This window comes from Garra rufa, chromosome 16, assembly GCF_049309525.1.
Source record: "Garra rufa chromosome 16, GarRuf1.0, whole genome shotgun sequence".
Classification (NCBI taxonomy): Eukaryota; Metazoa; Chordata; class Actinopteri; order Cypriniformes; family Cyprinidae; genus Garra; species Garra rufa.
The window spans coordinates 38,698,345-38,722,677 of NC_133376.1; the positions used below are offsets into that span (position 1 = coordinate 38,698,345).

At 35.4% G+C, this 24,333-nt stretch overlaps 1 protein-coding gene across 1 annotated transcript in view; it reads left to right on the plus strand.

Annotated features, from left to right (window-relative positions):
- Window positions 1–24,333, plus strand: part of htr4 (5-hydroxytryptamine receptor 4) — a 173,255-nt gene that overhangs the window by 92,365 nt on the left and 56,557 nt on the right. Inside the window, exon 6 of the mRNA XM_073821097.1 lies at window positions 3,759–4,315. Coding sequence (XP_073677198.1) covers window positions 3,759–4,315 — 557 coding nt within the window. The remainder of the gene's footprint in view (window positions 1–3,758; window positions 4,316–24,333) is intronic.

Sequence of the window (24,333 nt, forward strand, 5' to 3'; positions counted from 1 at the left end):
TTAATTCTAGGGGAGTGTAATTAATTTACTAGTTAGAAACTTAATGCACTTGATACAGTGCCGTACGTCACTGGAGTTGAATGTCAAGTTTGTTTCATTAATATGAAGTGGAGAGGTATTTTGGGAGCAGGATATTTACAGACTCATGCCCTCTAGCCGAGGTCTCTTCCACACCTGAAGGTGCTTGTGTTTGACCAGATGAAGTATTGTAAGTAGTCACCTCTGGTCTTAAAATGTCTCCACAAATGACTGTTCCCTGAAGCCAGAGACACACTGGGTTGAATATTAATGAACGGACACAGGGAGAAGCTCCTGAGCACTGAAAGCTAGTGAAAGAACGTCCTACACTGTTTAAAATTAAAGTTCTTTATTGGAATCTTTGAAAGAACTGGTAACATTCCTTGTCACAAAAGGTTCTTTATAGTGGAAACAGTTTTTACAGTAAAGTCAAGTCACTTTTATTTATGTAAAGCTTTATACAATATGGAAATACCTTATTTTCAGTCCACTTTAGACAAACTATAAGTTACTTTGGAGCTGCATGTCAGCTAGCAGTCAGAGTATTAGTAGACTGTCTGCTTAGTATCTGCTAAAACTTTATTTTGATGCTCCATCAACATATATTTTATTGACTATAAGTGACTTTGCATGTCAAGTGTATGTCAACTTATTTTACTAACCCTAACAGTTTACTAAAACTCTAATGAGGGTTAGTTGACGTGTAGTTAGTTACAGCAAAGTCACTAGTTAGTATAGAATGTCTAAAGTGTTCTATCAAAATAAAGTGTAACTTAAAATACGGATTGTTTCAAAGCAGCTTCACAGTAATAAACTGAAAAAAAAAAAATGAAAACGTCTTCAAATATGAGACAAATTCTGCTGTCAGGCAACTTTAAAAAGAAAATGTCATGATGCAACCAAAAAATGTTGTTTCTTCTTTTAAATATACTTATTGGCATCTATGGTTGTAGGGCAACCCCCTAATAGTTAGTGAACAAGAAGAAGCTTAGTCGACCAAAATTTTATTAGTCGGTTAGTTTACATTAAAAAAAAAATTGTCCATGTCCGTGATGAACAGATCATTACCGGTTGGTTCTTGAGGTCATTACAGTATATTGTCCATTAAATCCAAACATTTGCCTATCATTTATCCACCACAAATATGGCTTATCATTTTATATGGCTCATCATATTATTAGCTTGCTCTAACATTAACAAAGATAAATGTGCGTTATTGCGTGAAATGTGGAAGCTGTTAGCACACAAATGGAAGCGCTGGTGTGATCACTGGAATTTTTTCCCTGATAACAGTTGAAACAAAATATGGTGTAATTTTTGCTCATGAAGGTAAGAGGAAGGCATTATTCGAAACTGTAAATGATCTGATTTTATTTGTGTACACTCACAATATCAAGTAAACATTTTGTTTTTGTTAATAAAGAAAACAAACAGGATGCGCTTTCTCCCTTCTCGGTCTCTGTGAACTGAAAAATGAACTGAAAATCAGCGCACTGACTACAGTGAGGAAAAAAAATATATTTTATCCCCTGCTGATTTTGTACGTTTGCCCACTGACAAAGAAATGATCAGTCTATAATTTTAATGGTAGGTTTATTAGAACAGTGAGAGACAGAATAACAACAAAAAAATCCAGAAAAATGCATTTAAAAAAAGTTATAAATTGCTTTTTAATGAGTGAAATAAGTATTTGACCCCTTCGCAAAACATAACTTAGTACTTGGTGGCAAAACCCTTGTTGGCGATCACAGAGGTCAGACTTTTCTTGTAGTTGGCCACCAGGTTTGCACACATCTCAGGAGGGACTTTTTTTTCCGAAGCTGATGTTTAGCAACTCAAGCCTTCAGCTCTCTCCACAGATTTTCTATGGGATTAAGGTCTGGAGACTGGCTAGGCCACTCTAGGACCTTAATGTGCTTCTTTTTGAGCCACTCCTTTGTTACCTTGGCTGTGTGTTTTGTGTCATTGTCATGCTGGAATACCCATCCACAACCCATTTTCAATGCCCTGGCTGAAGGAAAGAGGTTCTCACCTGAAATTTGACAGTATATGGCCCAGTCTATCGTCCCTTTGATGTGGTGCAGTTTTCCTGACCCCTTAGCGGAAAAACACCCCAAAGCATAATGTTTCCACCTCCAGGTTTGATGGTGGGGATGGTGTTCTTGGGGTCATAGGCAGCATTCCTCCTCCTCCAAACACAGCGAGTTGAGTTGATGCCAAAGAGCTTGATTTTGGTCTCATCTGACCATAACACTTTCACCCAGTTCTCCGCTGAATTATTCAGATGTTCAATAGCAAACTGTAGATGTGCTTTCTTGAGCAGGGGGACCTTGCGGGCGCTGCAGGATTTCAGTCCTTCACGGCATAGTGTGTTACCAATTGTTTTCTTGATGACTATGGTCCTAGCTGCCTTGAGATTCTTCTGGGCTGATTCCTCACTGTTCTCATGATCATGGAAGCTCAACGAGGTGAGATTTTGCATGGAGCCCCAGACCAAGGGAGATTGACAGTTATTTTTTGTTTCTTCCATTTGTTTCTTTTCACCAAGCTGCTTGGCGATGGTCGTGTAGCCCATTCCAGCCTTGTGTAGGTCTACAATCTTGTATCAGACATCCTTGGACAGCTCTTTGGTCTTGGCCATGGTGGAGAGTTTGAAATCTGATTGATTGATTGCTTCTGTGGACAGGTGTCTTTTATACAATTAACAAGCTGAGATTAGGAGCACTCCCTTTAGGAGACCACTCCTAATCCCAGCTCATCAGATGTATAAAGACACCTGGGAGCCAAAAATCTTGCTGATTGATAGGGATTTAAATGTGTTGTTCTGGATTTTTTTGTTGTTGTTATTCTGTCTCTGACTGTTCAAATAAACCTACCATTAAAACTATAGACTGATCATTTCTTTGTCAGTGGGCAAACATACAAAATCAGCAAGAGATCAAATTTTTTTTCCTCTCTGTACTTGCCTCATAATCTTGAGAGATCTATATATAGAAAGCTTGAAATGTACTTTTAAATAAACCAAAAACAAATACTCTCTTATTATGTGTTCTGTATGAAAGATGCATTTCTCTCTGAAGGTGCGTCACTGTACTGCGGAGACGGCGAGTCAGGATCGTCAAATTCATCTCTGCAGCCAACACAATTAATTAAAATATCTCCTTGCTATTTTTTTTTAGACACGTTCGTTTGCCGTATGGTTCTATTAAGAACCTTTAACATCCTTGGAATCTTAAAGAGATAGTTCACCCAAAAATGAAAATTCTGTCATTAATTACTCACCCTCTTGTCGATCCAAACCCGTAAGACCTTCGTTCGTCTTTGGATCACAAGTTAAGATATTTTTAATGAAATCCGAGAGCTCTCTGAACCTCCATAGACAGCAATGTATCCCAAATGTTCCCAAACCCAGACACGTAGTAAGGTCATAGGTAAAACAGTCTAAAACACAAAATAACAACTTTATATATGGTGACTTGTAGGAAAAGAATTGTTGAATAAAGTCCAAGGTCTTACAGGTTTGGAACGACATGAGGGTGAGTAATTAATGACACAATTGTCATTTTTGGGTGAACTATTCCTTTTTAAATTTTACAAAGAAACTAAGAACAAAATAGTTGTTTTAAATGGTTCTTCAATTGCACTGCTGTGAAAAGCCTCTTTTGGAAGCGTTATTTTTCAGAGTGTACATTCTTTAGTGTTTGTGTAATCTGAATGTGTCAACATCCCCCTCTTGACAGATAGAGAAGCGGAAGTTCTCCGGCAACTCCACGGTGTGTGTGTTTATGGTGAACAAGCCATATGCGCTGACCTGCTCGGTCGTGGCCTTCTACTTACCGCTGATCCTGATGGTGCTGGCATACCAGCGCATCTACGTCACGGCGCGGGCACACGCTCGACAGATTAGCATGCTGCAGCGGGCCGGCGGAGCGGGGAACGCGGACAGCGCGGACCACCAACGCAACCACCGCATGCGGACCGAGACCAAGGCGGCCAAGACTCTGTGCATCATCATGGGCTGCTTCTGCCTGTGCTGGGCCCCTTTCTTCATCACGAACGTGGTGGACCCCTTCATAGACTACAGTGTTCCTGAGCAGCTGTGGGCCGCTTGCCTCTGGCTGGGCTACATCAACTCCATGCTCAACCCCATCCTCTACGCCTTCCTCAACAAGTCCTTTCGTCGTGCCTTCCTCATCATTCTCTGCTGCGGACACAAGCGCTACCGCCGACCTTCCATCCTGGGCCCGGGAACGACCTGCACGGCCACGCAGATCAACGGCTCGACACACGTCCTGAAGTAAGTGAGATTTTTTCTAATGTGGTTCTGTGTTCATAAAAGAAAACTGATGAAAAATGTTTGTTGACAAGCTTTTTTGCCTATGACTAAAACGAGACGATAACGAGACAACAATAGAGATGAGTTGAGGTCAAAATTTTACATACACCTTGCAGAATCTGCAAAATGGTAATTATTTGACCAAAATAAGAGGGATCATACGAAATGCATGTTATTTTTTATTTAGTACCGACCTGAATAAGATATTTCACATAAAATATGTTTACATATTACATTTTTCACCATTTTTGTGTATTTGATCTCTTTCCAACAATGACTGTATGAGTTTGAGATCCATCTTTTCACACTGAGGACAACTGAGAAACTCATATGCAACTATTACAGAAAGTTCAAATGCTCACTGATGCTCCAGAAGGAAAAACAATGCATCAAGAGCTAATTTAAGTATCAGGGTAAATTTAACTTATTTTGTCTTCTGGGAAACATGTACATATCTTCTGTAGCTTCTAAGGGCAGTTCCAAATGAAAAAAATATGATATTTAGGCAAAATAAGAAAAATGTATGAATCTTGTATGAATGAATCTTCATTCTGTTCAAAGGTTTTCTCCCCCTGGCTCTTCACATTGTTTTCCTTCACATTGTTTGGACCTTCTGTAATAGTTGCATATAAGTCCCTTCAGTTGTTCTCAGTGTAAAAAGATTGTTGAAAAATGATTTTTCTGAAGAACAGCGGGCAGTTTAGCTGTTCGGGACAAACAAAGAACTCATGAACAACTGTCACTAAACAAAAAAACACAAATGTGGATCAATCAGGTAACAACACAGTATTAAGAATCAAGTGTATGTAAACTTTTGAACAGGGTCATTTTTTTATAAATTCAACTATTATTTTCTCTTGTGGACTATATGTAAGCATCTTTTATATGAAATATCTTATTCAAGTCAGTACTAATTAAAAAAACATGCATGTTGTATAATCCCTCTTATTTTGTTAAAATAATTAACATTTTGCAGATTTTGAGAGGTGTATGTAAAATTTTGACCACTGTATCAACATGCAATATAGAGGCTAAAATCAATTTTAATTTTTCATTGTCGTCAAAACATTGTTTAATTGCTGTACACGCCTCTACTATGCGAGCTTTCATGTCAGTTTCCAGATATCAAAAGTTCGAATCCCCAAATCAGAGATTCTCTGTTGAAAGGATACATTTTCTGCCTGGTGTTTTGCTTTATTTGTATTACTTCATTATTCAATCTGGCAACCATGTGCACATGCTCCCAATCACCATGTGAGATGTTCAGCTTAAATGAAGGTGTCATTCAGCCTGTCTGTGTTCTGTCATAAGATCTCGACTATTTTGTTTACGATTGTGGTTGCTGAATAAGTAAAGATTTGCCACTACTTCTGTTTCAACACAGTAGATATTTTCATGAAAAAAGAAAAATTTCCTGGTTCCATCTTTGATTTATGGTGCTTTCACGCTAGCACTTTTGGTGTGTACCAGTGTTTGTTTAGATGATGTGAAGACTGTTTTCTTTTGATGACGTAAATATAAAAAAAGAGTCCAGTGGGAGCAGGAGAAGCAGGAGTGTGAAAGCTTCCTTAAAGGTGTTCACTTTCAGTAATGCGATGTAGAATTGATTCATTCTCATATGTGACCCTGGACCACAAAACCAGTCTTAAGTCGCTGGGGTATATTTGTAGCAATAGCCAAAAATACATGGTATGGGTCAAAATTATTGATTTTTCTTTTATGCCAAAAATCATTAGGAAATTAAGTAAAGATCATGTTCCATGAAGATTTTTTGTAAAATTCCTACTATAATATATCAAAATGTAATTTTTGATTAGTAATATGCATTGTTAAGAACTTAATTTGGACAACTTTAAAGGTGATTTTTTTGCACCCTCAGATTCAATAGAAAGCTTATTTATTGAGCTTTCATGTGATGTATACATCTCAGTTTTGTAAAATTTAACCTTATGACTGGTTTTGTGGTCCAGGGTCACACATTCTAATGCTTTTAGGTTATTTGCTTAACTTGTATTTGATGTCTGATGGTCATTTGTACTAGCCTGGAAAAAATCCAGACCCTAATCTATTAAGATTAAGGGTCTGGCATCGAGCAATGAAAAGGGCCTAACTCGAGGGGTGGCACCAAGCATGCATTTGAAACTCTCACTGCACGCAATTGGATAACGCCACGACCAATCACAACAATGTCACGGTGTGACGTATCCATTATTTCACTAAGCCCCATACGCTTAGCTACTAGCGTAGCTAACTGATAGATTAAACTCTTGCTGTATCCAGTCGGCAAAACAGCCATAAACGTCCTTCTTGCAAAGGAACGATTCGATGCGTGGTTTTCTGTTCCTCTTTTATATGAAAAGCCAAGTCTAACTCGTTCATTGTAGAGGCCAAATCCGTTTCAAACAACTGGTGTTCATCTGTAACCATCTTTCAATGTTTACTAAATGATTCCGGACGTCGCAGCGCTGTCGTCATCAGCTTAGCTCGCCTCTGGCCCGCCTACATCAGATACACCGATTTGATTGGTTCCCAGAACTGCTTACGTAATGCAGTAACGTGCATCATTGCTTGATACCAGAGTGTCTTGCAGAGACAATTCAAATTGTGCTCTCGCAAGACCTCTGGATTTCCAGGGTACATTTGTACACATTCTTAAGGTGCGTTCACACCAGACGCGAATGAAGCGGCAAGCGCGAGTGATTTACATGTTAAGTCAATGCAAAGACGCGAATAGCCATCCTGCGGCGCGAAACGCGCGAATGAGGCGGCGCGAAACGCGCGAATGAGGCGGCGCGAAACGCGCGAATAGCGCGCATTGAGCGTTTCAAGCGATTGCCGCGCCATTCGCGCGAGTTCAAAAATCTGAACTTTGGCGAAAATCCGCGCCGCGTTAACCAATCAGGAGCTTGCTCTAGTAGTGACGGAGGCAGAAATCTGTTGTGAAGAAAATGTCACGCGCGAATGACGCGCGAACAGCGCGTTTTTTCCGCGCAAGTCGCGTCCGGTGTGAACGCACCATTAGAGAAACCGGCAGCAAAGCTTAAGTCCGTGTCTTTCTTTGTATACCTTTTACATTCACTGTAAGGTGTAATTTTCTTTCTTTGTACTACTTCATCTGACCTTTCTAGATTGCACACCTCCTTGACCTAACAGCATTTACTCAGAAAAGAGCACACCGTGAACATCTGTGTATTGAAGCTTCTGCTGTTACGTGTCACACGGGAACAGAAAACCGAGCTTTGGTCGTCTCAGTTATACTACACATCTGCTAGAACTCTTAAAACTCCTTTGCTCCCCATCTGCTTTATTTTTAAACTATTTTCAGAAACATCTTGACAGAGAAAGGTTGTTGTTGCACTAAAACAGAGCTTTTCTGTCCTGCAAGATTTTGTGTTGTGTTGTTCGTCCATGTACTCTCACAATACTCATACAAACTTTTGCAGTTTTTAATTAATATCATTAGTATTTTACAAGGGTCCATTTATAAAGTTTGTGTAGACAAAAATATTATTTATGTCCATTTACACTCTCTCACTGACAATAGAAGCAAACACGCCCTTTTTAAAGGAAAAAGAAAATTAGCTAAAAATGGACTCGCCATCAGGCCATCCAAGATGTAGATGAGTTTGTTTGTTTGTTCATCAGAACAGATTTGGAGAAATGTAGCATTGCCTCACTTGTTTACCAATGGATCCTCTTAAGTGAATGGGTGCCATCAGAATAAATGTCCAAACAGCTGATAAAAACATCACAATAATCCACAAGTAATCCACATCACTCAAGTACATCAATTAACATCTTGTAAAGCAAAAAGCTTATTTGTAATAAACAAATCCATCATTAAGACATTTTAACTTTAAACCATTGCTAAAATTGTCATATGACAATATACAACAATAGGTCTCCTGGGTCAAAAAGTGTAAAAAAAAAAGTGTTTTAAATATATTTAAACTCCTTATTCTAACATAAAAGGTCTTTAAAGTTGTGTTTTGGGCCATTGTGCTTTGACACAGTATCTGTCCGGTGTTTTCTGCACCTCAGAACGGCTCAGTTTACAGTGAACTCGTTTATTGCATGCGCTGTGAGTTTAGCGCACGTTTAGGAACTCAACAGCCACCAGTTATGCTTTATATTCACGGCAGATGATTACAGCATTTCACTAGATTTGAACTGAGACGCATTTTTGTAAGCCTGTTTTCACTACAGCTGTAGTTTTCTGTCAAAATAAAAGCTCTACTGCCATTTCTGTCAAAATAAAAGCTCTACTGCCATTTCTGTCAAAATAAAAGCTTAAAAGTGCAGTATGAATTGCTGACAGCTAGCATTTTTAATGGGTAACCTTACTCTAATTTAAAATATCTCTTTCAAGTGTAGAAATTAAGAAAGAAGCATTGTAATTTCCCTACTGTAGTGTAAAGAAAAAATAATATACCTATGAAATATTCATTTACATTTATTTTACAGTGCAATTGTACAATATATGGCTATTACTGTCATTGGAATAACACAAATATAAAATTATTGTTGATATTCTTATTATTTTCTAATTTGTTCAGCTTCCTAAAACACCAGTGTGAATGCAATTTCGACTAAAAGAGGGTTGAGTTCCCTCTAAGCTCTAAACAAGACTTTTTTCTGACTCAAGTTTTCTCAGTTTAGAACATGGGTTGAAGCTCTTAATTTGGAACTCTCAAAGTGCATTAGATAGAAGAATTTAACTCAAAAATGTATGAATTTTTACTTTTTTCCAAGTCATTTAATTTGTCTTTTTTTTTAAATATCAAAATAATATTGTATCGTGGACTTCATATCGTGATATTATCGTATCATGAGACTTAATTATCATTACATCCCTAATAATAACACTTCAACCTGTGAAAAAGCCCATCTCTGGTTGTCATCTCACATCAAAATCCACCCATGTAAATGTTTAAAGCTGTTTTGAACTGTTTCTCTTGTAAACGGCGCTTGATCTGTGTATATTTCTCTCCTGATTCAGGCAAGATGTCCAAGTAGCTGACCCTGAATAAGGATTTAGTTTTAATATATTATTTTGTTTCAAAATAAAAGTTTGATTAAATTTAATCTGTCACGGTTTGACCCTGTTAATTCTCCTGTGGTAATGTAGGTTGCATGTAGGTGACAGCTCTGATGGGGGAGATGTGTAGATCAGTGGATGAGGGGTCTATGGAGGGCCATGTTATTTTTAATACAGCAGGGATTAAAGATTTAAGCCAGCTGGTCAAATCCCTCAAGAGAAATCTAAAATGCAAAGATGTGACTGTTGTTATTAATGCAACCAGACATGGAAAAAAGAGGTACTATGTGCTGGGTGAAGGGCGTATATAAAAGACATTAATATGATGTAACATTGTAGTGACAGTCTGAGAGCAACTGACCATTTTTCATTTCATTTCAATGTTTCTTGTGAGTAAAGATTATTTTATATGACAGACCTGGCATGAACTGTTACACATTTGTTTGATTTTTTCAAGCAATATGTACAGCATTATATAAGGATGTCTTGCTAATTGCACTCCGCAGATCCTAACCCTTCATTTCAGCCAGTAGAATTACAGTATTTCAGAATCATGCTCGCTTTAATTTATGCGTTTTCAGTCGCTCGCAGTGATCTATTATCAGATGGGTTATCTGGATTGCTTATTGTTAGGGGTGCTCCGATTGATCGGCTACCAATCACAATCAGCCGATAATTGCTTTGAGGTGTTTGATTGGCAGTCTCTAAAAAGGCAGATCTCATAAAGTGAACTCAAGCTCTGATCTGACGTGCCTGCCGTGAGAGGTTTGGTACAACATGCAGTGGCACTGTCTCAGTCTCTGTCCAGCACGGGTAAAACAATAATATTGCTGAAGGTGAGGTACAATTCATATTTCTTAGTTAAATAACTTATAAAGTACTTTGAAAAACTTTTGTGAGAAGTAATTTCACAAACAGTGCTCACTCTCTCTTTCTCTTTCAAAATGCGCAAATGGCTTCCAAAAACCACATATATTGTGACTATTTTTTTCATTGCTCATGTTAACGGATTAAAGCGTTCAAGCTGCACACAGTTGCGGTCTGGCAATGTGTTCCAGGAGCGGTGCGTCTGCAGCAGTGCAGAGATCGCTTCCGCACCGAGTCTGCATAGAATTAAAGTGACAGCACATTGTTTGCAGTCAATATGATCAAGGATTGATACGAAAATGTCATAATTACACCATAAATGTGTATAATTAAATCTATTGTAGTTCACAGTCAACGCATATGAGTTTTTGGTTAGGTTGAAAGGAAAAGAGCCTTTTTAGATAAACAAGGCAATGGTATATGGCACTCGTGGAGGTAGGAAAACGGTCCGTGTACTTGGTGACCAACAGATTTTCCTTTTAAAATTAGAAATCAAATATCCAAAATCCGGAATTGAACGCTCACTTGTTTTTTTGATTTAATGATGAAAGAGAAAACAGCTCCTTTTCCAAGAAATGGGACTTCAACTTAATTTTTCGGGTGTTTTTTAGGGGTAGAAAATTAATAAACAGCTTGAATATTCGATTTCTACACATTTTTCTTGGGCAAAAATGAAAATTAACAACAACAAAGGAGTTGTTTTCTCGTTTATCTACTTTCAATATTAAAACAAAAAAAAAAAAACGAGTGAACGCTCAATTTTGGTTTTCTAATTTCAAAAGGAAAATCCATTGGCCACCAAGTACACGGACTGAAAACGGTTCTTTATTAACAACAGGATTACTGTAGTGTATTACTGTACTGTGTAAAAAAACAAATCACAATGCTAAAAAAAGCATTTTCAATAACAAAATAATGGATAAATGTGTTTGTGGAAATTAGGCTTGTGCTATGTGTAAGCTATTGTGCAAAAATTGCACAATTCTAAAACAAAACAAAAAAATGCATGGCATGATCAAACATTTAGGTGAGATGAATATATATTCTTGAAAAATGTCAAAAAAATGGTCCACCCCTCAAATTAAAAAAAATGATTAAATGGCTAAAAATGTTTGGAGTTTCACTATAAATAAATCTTTTTTGGCATTTTTGCCTTTATTTTGATAGGTCAGATCACTATTGACAGGAAGCGAAGTGGGAGAGAGATAGGGGGCGGGATCGGGAAAGGTCTACGAGTCGGGATTCGAACACGGGACGCCCGGAGCGCAATGGCGCTGTATGTCGGCGCGCTGCCCACAAGGCTATCGGTGCCGGACTATAAATAGTTCTACATGATAAAAAGAAGGCTTTAAAAAGATTGAATTGGTGATTCTATCGGCAGATACTGCTTCCTGTGTTCAAATAACTCAAAAAACCTGATCGGAGCACCCCTACTTATTGTGAATTTTTGCAATGCAGAACTTGAGACTGAATTCAAAGCAGTCAAAAGTAAGCAAAAGCCATTATCAATAATAGATGAATTATTTATTTTTTCAATAATTCATGCTCAGAGTTTGGCATTTTGTTTTTAAGTGACACTGCTTTTATGCATGGTTTGTTGGTGACATTTAATGGAAGAAGGCCTGCTGGGAAGTTAAGAAAAACTTTCTCAGAGGCCAAACAAAAAATATTCTGATGTCAGCAGCTTCTCTTATATGTGACCCTGGACCACAAAACCAGTCATAAGGTTTATACATCATATGAAAGCTCAATAAATAAGCTTTCTATTGATGTATGGTTTGTTAGGATAGGACAATATTTGGCTGAGATACATCTATTTGAAATCAGAAATCTGAGGATGCAAAAAAATCAAAAAGACTGAGAAAATCACCTTTAAAGTTGTCCAAATTAGGTTCTTAACAAAGCATATTACAAATCAAAAATTACATTTTGATATGTTTACAGTAGGAATTTTACAAAAAATCTTCATGGAACATGAACTTTACTTAATTTCTCAATGATTTTTGGCATAAAAGAAAAATCAACAATTTTGACCCATGCAATGTATTTTTGGCTATTGCTGCAAATATACCCCAGCGACTTAAGACTGGTTTTGTGGTCCAGGGTCACATATTTCATTTGCTGGAAACTATTAAACACCGCCTGTTCTGCAAATTACGAGAGGTCATTTTAAAGCCTTAGTGAGTTTTTGTCATAGTTTTTAGGAAAATGAAAAAAGATCCACAGGTCCAGAGTTTAATTTGAGTCTGTTTGGGTTTGGCCTCTTGCTCACAGACAGGTTTGAGGGTTTCTGTAGTGCTGGTAATAATGAGCACACTGTGAATATTGGTGTGCTGTTTCTTCTCATTCTAATCATATGTTACAAGTCTTTTAAATCACTTTCTCTGAAAGAGATCTGTGGATTCTGTTTCCATGGAAACACCAGTGGATTACCTCCATTCAGACAATGGCTTTGTATTTGGCCATCTCACTGTACACTTTGGCCCGGCGAGCCAGCCATAATGCGCTTGTTTAGTTTTTGTATTTTAAAGAGGACGAGCTAGATGGAAGTTGTTCCCAGATGTAATAGAAATGAATTCCTAGACCAGGGGTCCAACTTGCCTCAACACACCTGCCTGGAGGCTTTAAGTATATCTATTAAGACCTGATTAGCTGGTTCAGGTGTGTTTGATTGGGGTTGGAGCTAAACTCTGTAGGATACCGGCCCTCCAGGACCGAGTGTGGTGACCCCTGTCCTAGACTAAATGGAATTTGGTTCTGTCATGTTTCATATTTTAGGGTAAAGAAATTAAAATTAAGTTATTTTAAGTTTTCGTTGTACCTTAACATTATTTTTATGACATTTAAGTACATTAATGCATGTAATTAGCTTACTCTGATGCATCAAAATTGCATTCTTTTTAATGTGCCAAAAATGTAATACAAGTTTAAATCGTAAATGATTATTGTAATGATTATTTAACATATGAATGTGAATATAATTGTGATTGCATACTACCATTCAAAAGTTTGGGGTCAATTAGATTTTTTTAATCTATTTTTGTGAAGTCTCTTATGCTCACCAAGACTGCATTTATTTGATCAAAAATACTGTAAAAACAGCAATGTTGTGAATATTGTGTTTTCTATTCTAATATATATGAAAATGTAATATATTTCTGTGATGCAAAGCTGGATTTTCAGTATCATTTCTCCAGTTTTCAGTGTCATGTGATTTTTTGAAGAATAAAGGAAGGAAAAGCATGTATTATTCATCCTTTCTGAATAAAATTCAATACAATAAAATGAGTGTTTTAAAAATATAATACAATTTACTTACTCCAAACTTTTGATTAATAGTGTGCTCCAGAGTATTATTTGATGTATTGAATTTAAAAGCTGGTATTATTATGATTTTTTTTTTCTTGAGACTTAATGTACCGCTCAAAAGTTTGGGATCAGTAAGATTTCTAATGTTTTTCAAAGAAGTTTCTTATGCTCATCAAGCCTGTATTCATATTTTTAAAAATACTGAAAACATTTAATATTGTGAAATATTATTACGATGTAAAAATAAAGATTTTCTAACGATGTACACTGTTTAAAATTTTGGGGTCAGTAAATTTGTATTCTTTCTTTCTTTCTTTTTTTTTTTTGAAAGAAATTAAAACTTTTATTCACCAAAGGATGTTTTAAATGAATAAAAAGTGATAGAATCAATTTACATTGTTAGAAAAGATTTATATTTTGAATAAATGCTGTTTATTTTAACTTGCTATTCATCAAAGAATCCTGAAAAAAAAAGAATTACAGGTTCCAAAAAAATATCGTTTCCAACATTGATAATTCTAATAATAAATCAGTGTATTAGAGTAATTTCTGAAGGAACATGTGACACTTAAGACTGGAGTAACAGCTGATGAAAATTCAGCTTTGCATCACAGGAATAAATTACATTTGAAAGTATATTAAAATAAAAAAACATTATTTCATATTGTATTAACATTTTGCAATATTGCCGTTTTTTCTGTATTTTTGATCAAATAAATGCAGCCTTGATGAGCATTAAAGACTTCTTTAAAAAAAACCATTACAAGTCTTACTAATCCCAAACTTTTGAGCGGTAGTGTATCTGGGGGAAAATGTAAATAATGTCACAATGTCACGTCTATGTTCCTAGTGTTTCTTCCCCCATGGACTTGTGTTTTGGTTTTTCCCATTGTCTCCCCTGTTGTTCTGTTTACATTTATGGACTTCCCCTTCTTGTTTGAGTTAATTCCCTGATTTTGTGCACCTGTCTTAGTCATTAGTCTCACCCTTCATAAGTCGTTTGTTCTTGAGTTTCCTCACCTCCCACAACCCTGTGACACACAATGCACAGAATCTGTTATAGTATTTTTCTTTTGATTTTAAGGCGAAGTATGACATGTGCTATTCTTTGTGAGAATCGCCCACACAATACATAAGCCCAGAAAAATCATTTGCCATTCCCCTTATCTGTGACACCTTAGTTTGACGTGGTCAGAATAATGTGTTTTGACAGTGTCCAGTGTCCTTTCTGCTCCAGGTCTCTTCATGACCACTCAGACCACATGATTCATGGGAATGAGACACACTGCGCTGTCAACAGTGTGGGTGTTAGAGGAACAACAATTACAGAGTTGCATGTCTCTGTCATTTACATGTCACAGCCGTCATGTCGCAATTTACTGCCATTTCTTTTCTCCGTGTCATACTTTTGGATTCTCAGTCTTGATAAATGAAGGGTGCAAGTTCTTTTTTCCAAAGTTTTACCAACATTAATAATGAATCAACATATTAGAATCATTTCTGAAGGATCATGTGACACTGTAGACTAGAGTGATGATGCTGAAAATTCTGCATTGCATCACAGAAATAAATTACATTTTAAATATATATTCATATAGAAAACAGTCATTCTATTTTTTACAAGGTGCTTAAAGAGCTTGAAGTACTTGAATTTGACTTTTTGAAATTTTAAGGCCTGGAAAACCCTTGAAAATAGCAATATTTCTGAATAGGTACTTGGAAAGTGCTTGAATTATTAAAACACAATGTATCTAAGAAATAATTTTATGCAAAATTCAAGCAGTTAAAAATTTTTTTCGCTTATTTCAGTTAGGCTGGTTTCACAGACAGCAAGCTTCTTTCAGTTAAAACAGCTCAGACATACATTTTAGTCTAGGACTAAGCGTAAGCCTTGTCTGTGAAACTGGGGGTATACGTCATGAAACTAGTGAGCTAAGCCTGCAGTAGTACTGACTATGTCATGTCAACGTGGCTGAAAACGTGAAAAGAGGAGCAGATGAACCAGTCCACTGATTTCGGTGTGGGTTTGTGAATCATTTAATTCAGATCAGACCTTCGGTCTGGGTTTGTGAATCATTTGATTTAGATCAGGACTTCAGAGTGGGTTTGCAAATCATTTGACTTAGATCGAGACTTCAAATCGCGAATAATTTGATTTAGATCGTGACTTCGGTGCAAGTTTCGCGAATCATTTGATTCAGATCTGGACTTCGGTGCAGGTTCGCGAATCATTTGATTCAGATCTGGACTTCGGTGCAGGTTCGCGAATCATTTGATTCAGATCTGGACTTCGGTGCAGGTTCGCGAATCTTTTGATTCAGATCTGGACTTCGGTGCAGGTTTCGCGAATCATTTGTTTCAGATCTGGACTTCGGTGCAGGTTTCGCGAATCATTTGTTTCAGATCTGGACTTCGGTGCAGGTTCGCGAATCTTTTGATTCAGATCTGGACTTCGGTGCAGGTTTCGCAAATCATTTGATTCAGATCTGGACTTCGGTGCAGGTTTGCAAATCATTTGATTCAGATTGGGACTTTGTGCAGGTTCGTGAAGCATTTGGCTTAGATCGGGAATTCGGTGTAGGTTCATGAATCATTTAATTCAGTTCGGGACTTCGGTGTGAGTTCGTGAATCATTTAATTCAGATCAGGTGTTCTGTGTGGGTTTGCAAATCATTTGATTCAGATCAGGACTTCGGTGCGGGTTCGCAAATCATCTATTTCAGATTGGGACTTTGTGCAGGTTCGTGAAGCATTGGCTTAGATCGGGAATTCAGTGTGGGTTTGCAAGTCATTTAATTCAGATCAGGACTTCAGTGTGGGTTCGCGAATCATTTGATTCAGATTGGGACTTTGAATCGCAAATCATTTGATTCAGATCTGGACTTTGGTGCGGGTTTTTCAATCATGTGATTTAGATCAGGACCTCAGTGTGGTTTCGCAAATCATTTGATTGAGATTGCGACATCGGTACGAGTTCTTGAATCATTTGATTCAGTTCAGGATTTCGGTGTGGGTTTGGAAATCATTTGATTCAGATCAAGACTTCGGTGTGGGTTCACAAATCAATTGATTCTGTTCTGGACTGGTGTGGGTTCATGATTCATTTGTTTTAAATCAGGAATTCAGTGCGGGTTTGGGGATCATTTGATTCAGATCAGGACTTTGGTGTGGGTTCGTGAATCATTTGATTCAGTTTGAGACTTAGGTGCAGGTTTGCAAATCATTTGATTCAGTTCAGGTGAATCATTTGTTGTAGTTAAGGATTTTGGAACGGTTTTGCGAATATTTTCCCCCTAAACAGGATAAAACATTAAACAATTAAGCCAGAAAAGTCCTTAAAAGTTATGGAATTTCATTTTACAGTATCTGTATGATCCCTGATAAACACAGCCTTGATGAGACTTGAGACTTTAAAAAAAAAAAAAAAAAAAAAAAAAAAACATTAAAAATCTTACCGATTTACTACTTACCTTAAACTTTTGAACTGTAGTGTAGTACTATCGTTGAAATGACACACATATTTCTTAGACATGTTTTTCTTAGACTAAATATGAATCAAAAAGACATCTTTGGATAACTTGTTCAACCATCTTCATGTAAAAGCAGCTGTTTCAATTGCTTCATCAGCTACAAACAATGCAAACAGGATGTTTGCTTAAACCGTGAGACTGCTGGTCTGCTGCGAGACGTGTGAACTTAACAGCTTTTATTGTTCCCCTGAGTCCAAACTTTGTCTTTTATCATTATAAACCGGAAATCATTAATGCACCTTTAACTAAACCAGTAAAGCAGTTCATCAAATGTCAAATCAACTGCATTGACATAATTTTTTCATACTTTACTAAAACGCTTCTCTGCATAACTGTTCACTATCATGATGATATAGCCTTCCAGTATACAAACACAAAGGAACAGACACAGGCTGTTCACCCGGCTTGAACAGCGAACCCGCAGATGTTTGAAAGTCTTCAAAGGCCTCTCCACCACAGAAGTTGTTGTCTAAACATGTCCCACTGAAAAGGGCTCCAGATTGGGCTGCGCAAATGACCGTAAAGGCTCTTCAGTGTGTCCTACCGCTCTTTGTTTTTCGCAGACCCTTTGGAAACCTGCCTGGGACATAAATCGTGGAACTGTTTCCAAATGCTGGGGCTGTCAACATGTTAATCTGGCTGATAAACACTGGAGTGAAGTATGCTGGGATCTCAGGGGCAGCTGCTTTGGAGAGCCGGGGCTCTGCCGGAGACGCTGGAGGCAGGAGTTGTGGGACAAGCCAATGAGTTTAGGGATCCAGGCAGATTAACACAGACGGCACACACATCCAAACACAGGCCCTGCTGTCTTCCGTCTTAATTATTTAGTAATTCACCCGCAGCTCAACATGGAGATGTAAAACTCATCTGGGTATTGAGGACTCCTCTGGGTTCTGTCTGAATGTCTTTGCGGTTAAAATTAGACGCAGCAAACGTGGGTTCAGGTCTTGACGAAAAATTATTGCTGTTAAAGGTCAGCACTGTAAGGTAGATGATTCAATGACGTAATGCCTTATTCGTTTATTTTAAAAAAAACATTGAAAATTAATACAGAATGTGACTGGAAAACACCTCTTATACCTCTTAAAATCAGTATGGACTTAAATTATGATTTAAAGTTAATTTTATTATTTTTATCTGGGGGGGGGGGGGGGGGCTGTAGTAACTGGCCAATGTGAATTTAAAAAGGATGACATTCTATTGAGAAACGCTAGTAATTTATAATTTCCTATTATTATTTAGTAAAAAAGTAATAATTATTACTATTATAATAGTTATAGTTGTTATTATTAAACAACTAGTAATAGTAATAATATTATTATTACACAACTAAAAATAATAATTTTTATTGTTGTTGTAATTTATATAATAAAATTAATTTGTATTGTTATTATTAATAAACAACTACTACTACTAATAATAGTTATTATTAAACAGCTAATAATAATTATTTTTATTTTTATTAATAGTAATTATTATTATTAGTAATAAACAACTAATTGATGTTGTTGTTAGTAAATTAATTGTAGTAATTAAACAGCTAATAATAATTATTATTATTATTGTAATAATTGTTATTGATAATAATAAACTAATAATAACAAAAATATTATTAAACAATTAATATTAATAATAATATTTATTATTATTGTTAAACAACTAATAATATAGTTATTATTATTATTATTATTATTATTATTATTAAACTAATTATTATTGTTGTTGTTATCAAACAACACATTATTATTATTATATCCATACAAATATAATAATAATAATTGTTATTATTATTGTTGTTGTTGTTGTTGTTAATATTCTTATTATTATATTTGTATGAAAATGTATGTTCACCAGATTAAACTCTTTGTGTTGTAACCAGCATGATGAAATTAGATTTTTATCTGATTATTTGACTTTTTATGATTAAAATGATCAAATTATATAACCTCAAGAAAATCATAATAAAAAAAATAAAAAAATATTAAAATAAATAAATAAAAATAAATAAATAAACACTTGAAAATAACATGAATACAAAGAGCATATTTCTAACTTGACGAATGTAATTTAAACTAGATTTTTTTATTTTGATCATCTCAAACATCCTTATTTGTCATTGTCTCAAATATTGGTGCGGTAACAATAATACACCAGTGCACTAACTCCAGCTCCCTAGATCACGTCCCCTTAGGGTAGGTTGTTGAAAATTCTCACAATATTTTGTTTCGCAATGTCTTAAACTCCCAAATCCTGCCATTATGCAAGAATCCACAACAGGCATTGCATATTATGAATTACAATCTGAGGGCACTGAATATTTATCCAGAGTACTAGACCAAAATAAAATACCAGACACAACACTATGTGTTGAGATACAGTATTGCACATAATTGTGAAGATGTACATCTAGATTCGCTATACAGACTGGATGTGTGCATACATTGGGCTCTAATTTATTTTGCAGTGTTTAATAATGGGCATCAGCTGCATTGCTTGAAATGATTACCAGTAATGATGTAGGTCAGACATTAATGATCACATTCATGACGCCATTGTTTCTTATCAGTTATTGCTTGTCCTGTGAGCTTTGATAGATTAATAGCGGCTTTTGTTTGTAAATCTAGTTCAACAGTGTCAAATACAAAGTTAAGATATTGTGCATGGCCTTAATATGATAGTCTGTATATGTGTGTGTATATATATATATATATATATATATATATATATATATATATATATATATATATACATATATATATACTCAAAAGTTTGGGATCAGTAAGATTTTTAATGCCTTTTAAAGGAGACTTTTCTGCTCATTAATGCTGCGTTTATTTGATTAAAAATACAGAAAAAAAATGGTAATATTGTGAAATATTATTGCTATTTAAAATAGTGGTTTTCTATTTTAATATACTTTAAAATATAATTTATTCCTGAGATGCAAAGCTGAATTTTCAGCATCATTACTTCAGTATTCAGCGTCACACAATCCTTACTGAATAAAAGTATTAATTTTTTTCAAAGAGTGAAAGAAAAACCTATTGACCCCAAACTTTAAACAAGGTGTTAATTGTTTCAAAGGTTTTCTATTTTAAATAAATGCAGTTTTTTTAGCTTTTTATTAATCTAAGAATCCTGTAAAACGTATCACAGGTTCCAAAATATATTAAGATTAAGCAGCATATGTGTTTCTAACATTGATAATAAAAGTAATAAATCAATACGTTAGAATGATTTCTGAAGCTTCATGTGACGCTGATGACTGGAGTAATATGTGATAAAAAATTCAGCTTTGCATCACAAAAATAAATTATGTTTTAATGTATATTCAAATAAAAAACTGTTATTTTGAATGGCAGTATTTCATAATATAATAGTACTGTTTTTTATCAAATAAATGGAACTTTGATGAGCATAAGAGACTTCTTTAAAAAACATTAAAAATCTTACTGATCCCAAACATTTGAGCAGCAGTGTATATGTTATATAAAATAATAATTTATCATTATTTTAAATGTAAAGCTCCTCAAACACACGTATTTGCTTGTGAAAGTACGTAACATTGGAAAATTGTCAAGAAAACTTTTTTCCCCTGTTGTATTATGCACCTTAAAATTTGATTCTGCTGTTTAACTAATGAAGCACATGGAAAGCTGAAATATTCACTGAGTTAGCATTTGCTATTGGAGAACCGCAGAGTCATGAATGCTTCAGGGTCCTGATCTAACATCAGCACTATGCTTGATCTAGAGGATTCTTAATTGTTCTTTAAGTATGGCTCTCTCAGGACAGTGGCACACACATCTGATTCAAAACATATTGCAGTTTTTGTGGGCCTTGTAGAGGCCAGGCAGAGAAATGCGTGTAATATATGCTGCACTGAGAAAGGCTGTTTGTGTTGGGCTGAGGTCTCTGGCTCTAACAGCAAGCCATAAATCACCACTATTAAGATTTATATGTGAAATTATTGGGCTTGACGAGGAAGCCCAATCATCACTGACAGTGTGCGTCAAAATCTACTCCTAAAATAAACACGCAGAGCTATTATGTGAGTCAGAGATGTGATGCTCATTTTGCATTTGGCTAGACTATTCAAAAATGCATACAAAATTCAATTCACACAGACAGATGAATAAAGTCAGCTTTTATGATGAACATGTTTTCAGTTTCTGAATTAGAGGTCATTTTGATGTTTTTAGGGAGCTTGATGTGCTGAAATGTCTGAGTGGTGTAACATAAACAAAACAATAATAATAATTTAAATTTATATAGCCCCTTTCCAACACCCAAGGTCACTTTACAAAATCAGTTTTAAGAAAAAGAGACAAATAAACATAGATATTAAAGGACAGAACACTTACCAAGGGCTGAAAGCAATATAAATCGGTTAAAACTTAAAATAGACTTAAATAGACATTTATATATTTGTTTAAAAAATATGCATTAAAACTTCTTCCCTCCAAATTATTACATTGTAGTAAGTGATAATCTTTTGCCTGCCAAATAATAGTCTGATAACGTATATATAAGTTTGTAATTAGTATGATTTTTAATGTTTCGTAAACAGGTCTTTTCTGCTCATCAAGGCTGTGTTTATTTGATTAAAAATACAGAAAAATAACTGTAATATTATAGAATATTATTGCAATTTAAATTTGTGTTTTTTATTTGAATATACTTTAAAATATAATTTATTTCTGTGATGCAAAGCTGAATTTTCAGCATCATTACTCCAATCTTCATTGTCACATGTTCCTTCAGAAATCTAAATCTAAAGTCTAATATGCTGATTTATGAACAATGTTGGAAACAGTTGTGCTGTTTTTTTTTTTTTTTTTGTTTTTTTAATATTGTCACTATTCTTTGATGAATAAAAACTTTGAATGGTGTATATTGTCACAAAAGATATTTTGTATTTTAAGATATTTCTTTTGTTTTATTTAGATATTTATTGCATCACAGAATAAATTCTATATTTTTTATTTGTGTTTGTGTGTGTGTGTGTGTGTGTGTGTGTGTGTGTGTGTGTGTGTGTGTGTGTGTGTGTGTGTGTGTGTGTGTGTGTGTGTGTGTGTGTGTGTGTGTGTGTGTGTGTGTGTGTGTGTGTTTATTTATGTATTTATTTATTTATTTGTAATCAAATAAACACAGATGAGGAAAAAAGACTTTACAAATCTTATTGATCCCAAATTTTTGAATGCCATATATAAAATGATTAATTAATTCTATATGCATTAATAGTTATTTATATATATATATATGGTGTGCACTGAAGTATATTCAAGATGCATGGAAAATATTTTATTTTTTTAATAGGTGTCCACTTCATATATATGAAACCTGCATGAAAAAAATATATTCAATTCTTTATAATGTAACACATGCATGCTTTTCAGGAGATTTCCAAAGGGTTTCACCTTCCCAGTGTCCTGGACATCCTTATTTGTCATTGACCCATAAACACATTATGCACTCAGCACATTAGTGCTTTGTGAGAGATGAGGGCATTGAGCTGGATCTGAAATGAGGTCTGGGGAGGCATGAAACCTACATATTACACGAGCCTCAGCGCAGTCTGCTGTTTTCTCTTGAGATATCAATCCCTCAGGTGTCTAAGGGGCACAACACGATAAAGCAGTCAGCACATTTCACTTTAAAGACTGTCTTCCTCCTGAAAGATTAGTCCTATCCTCATCGTGACACCCCATCTAGATGACAAAACTAGACAGAGCAAAGCAGTTTACTTTACACTACAAGCTTGCAATGCATTGACTTTAACAGAAGTGTCACTTGTTATGGCAAGCCGTTTTAGCCTTAAATATACTATGCGTTACTCGTTGTAATTGCATTTTTACTAGTAACAATTCAATTAGAGAGCTCTATAATTCAATTCCTCTAGTAACAATGCCAATAAAAGAGCTCTCTAAAACAATTTTTACTAGTTACAAGTACAATTAGAGAGCTCTGTAATTCAATTAATACTAACAATACCAGTTACAGAGCTCTCTAATTCAATTCCTACTAGTAACAATTCCAATTAGAGAGCTCTACAAATTATTTTTACTAGTCATATGTCTCCATTGACTTCCATTCATTTTTAATTACAGAGCTCTACAACAGAATTTTTACTAGGAATAATTATAATTAGAGAGCTCTACAGCTTAATTCTTCTTAGTAACAGTTGCAATTAGAGAACTCTCTAAATCAATATTTACTAGTAATAATTCTAATTAAAGAGCTCTCTAATTCAATTACTAGTAAGAACAGAATTAGAGAGCATCTTAATTCAATTACAGAGCTCTGCAATTAAACATATCTTTAATGTGTTTTTTACTCGTAAAAATGTAATTGTAGAGCTCTGTAATTGCATTTTTGCTAGTAATAATTCAATTAGAGAGCTCTCTAATTGTAATTGTTACTAGTGCAAATTTAATTGTAGAGTTTAGATTTATGAAAGTCATGAAAGAATTACAATTAGAGAGCTCTACAACTTAAGACATATGACTAGTAAAAATTAATTTGTAGAACTCTCTAATTGTAATTCTTACTAGTAATAATTCAAATGTAGAGCTCTGTAATTATAAATGAATGGAAGTCAATGGAGACATATGACTAGTAAAAATTCATTTGTAGATCTCTCTAATTGGAATTGTTACTAGTAATAATTGAATTAGAGAGCTCTTGAATTATAATTGGTACTAGTAAAAATTTAATTACAGAGCTGTCTAATTGAATTGTTACTAGTAAAAAAGCAATTACGACGAGTAACACTTAGTATATTTTAGGCTAAAACGGCTTGCCATAACTTGTACACTAAAACCTAGTGCTCTTCTTTCTACATAGACATCTAATGGGTTGCATGATTGTAGTGTTGTTAACTTAGAATTATGCTAATGCCAAACTCAATCGGTAGCAATTGTGAGTTGAATCTCCTATGCGCTTTGCAAGGTTTAAGTTTGGAGACGCTTTGCCCTGTGCAAACTTTTGCACACAGTATGCGTGCGAAGCAAACATTAGCTAGATAAAACCAGGGTGGCACTACTAAAACCAACAGGAGTTTTACACGTTAGCTGTGCTTGAGCTGCAGTGATATGAGTTTCTGTGAGAGACAGATTACATGCATGTCTGCGCGACTGAGTCCTGTCTGCAATGATGGACATGCGTTTCACAGAACAACACACATCCATCACGATGACAGCTGGCTTTTGTCCACGTCATCAACCGCTCAGAAG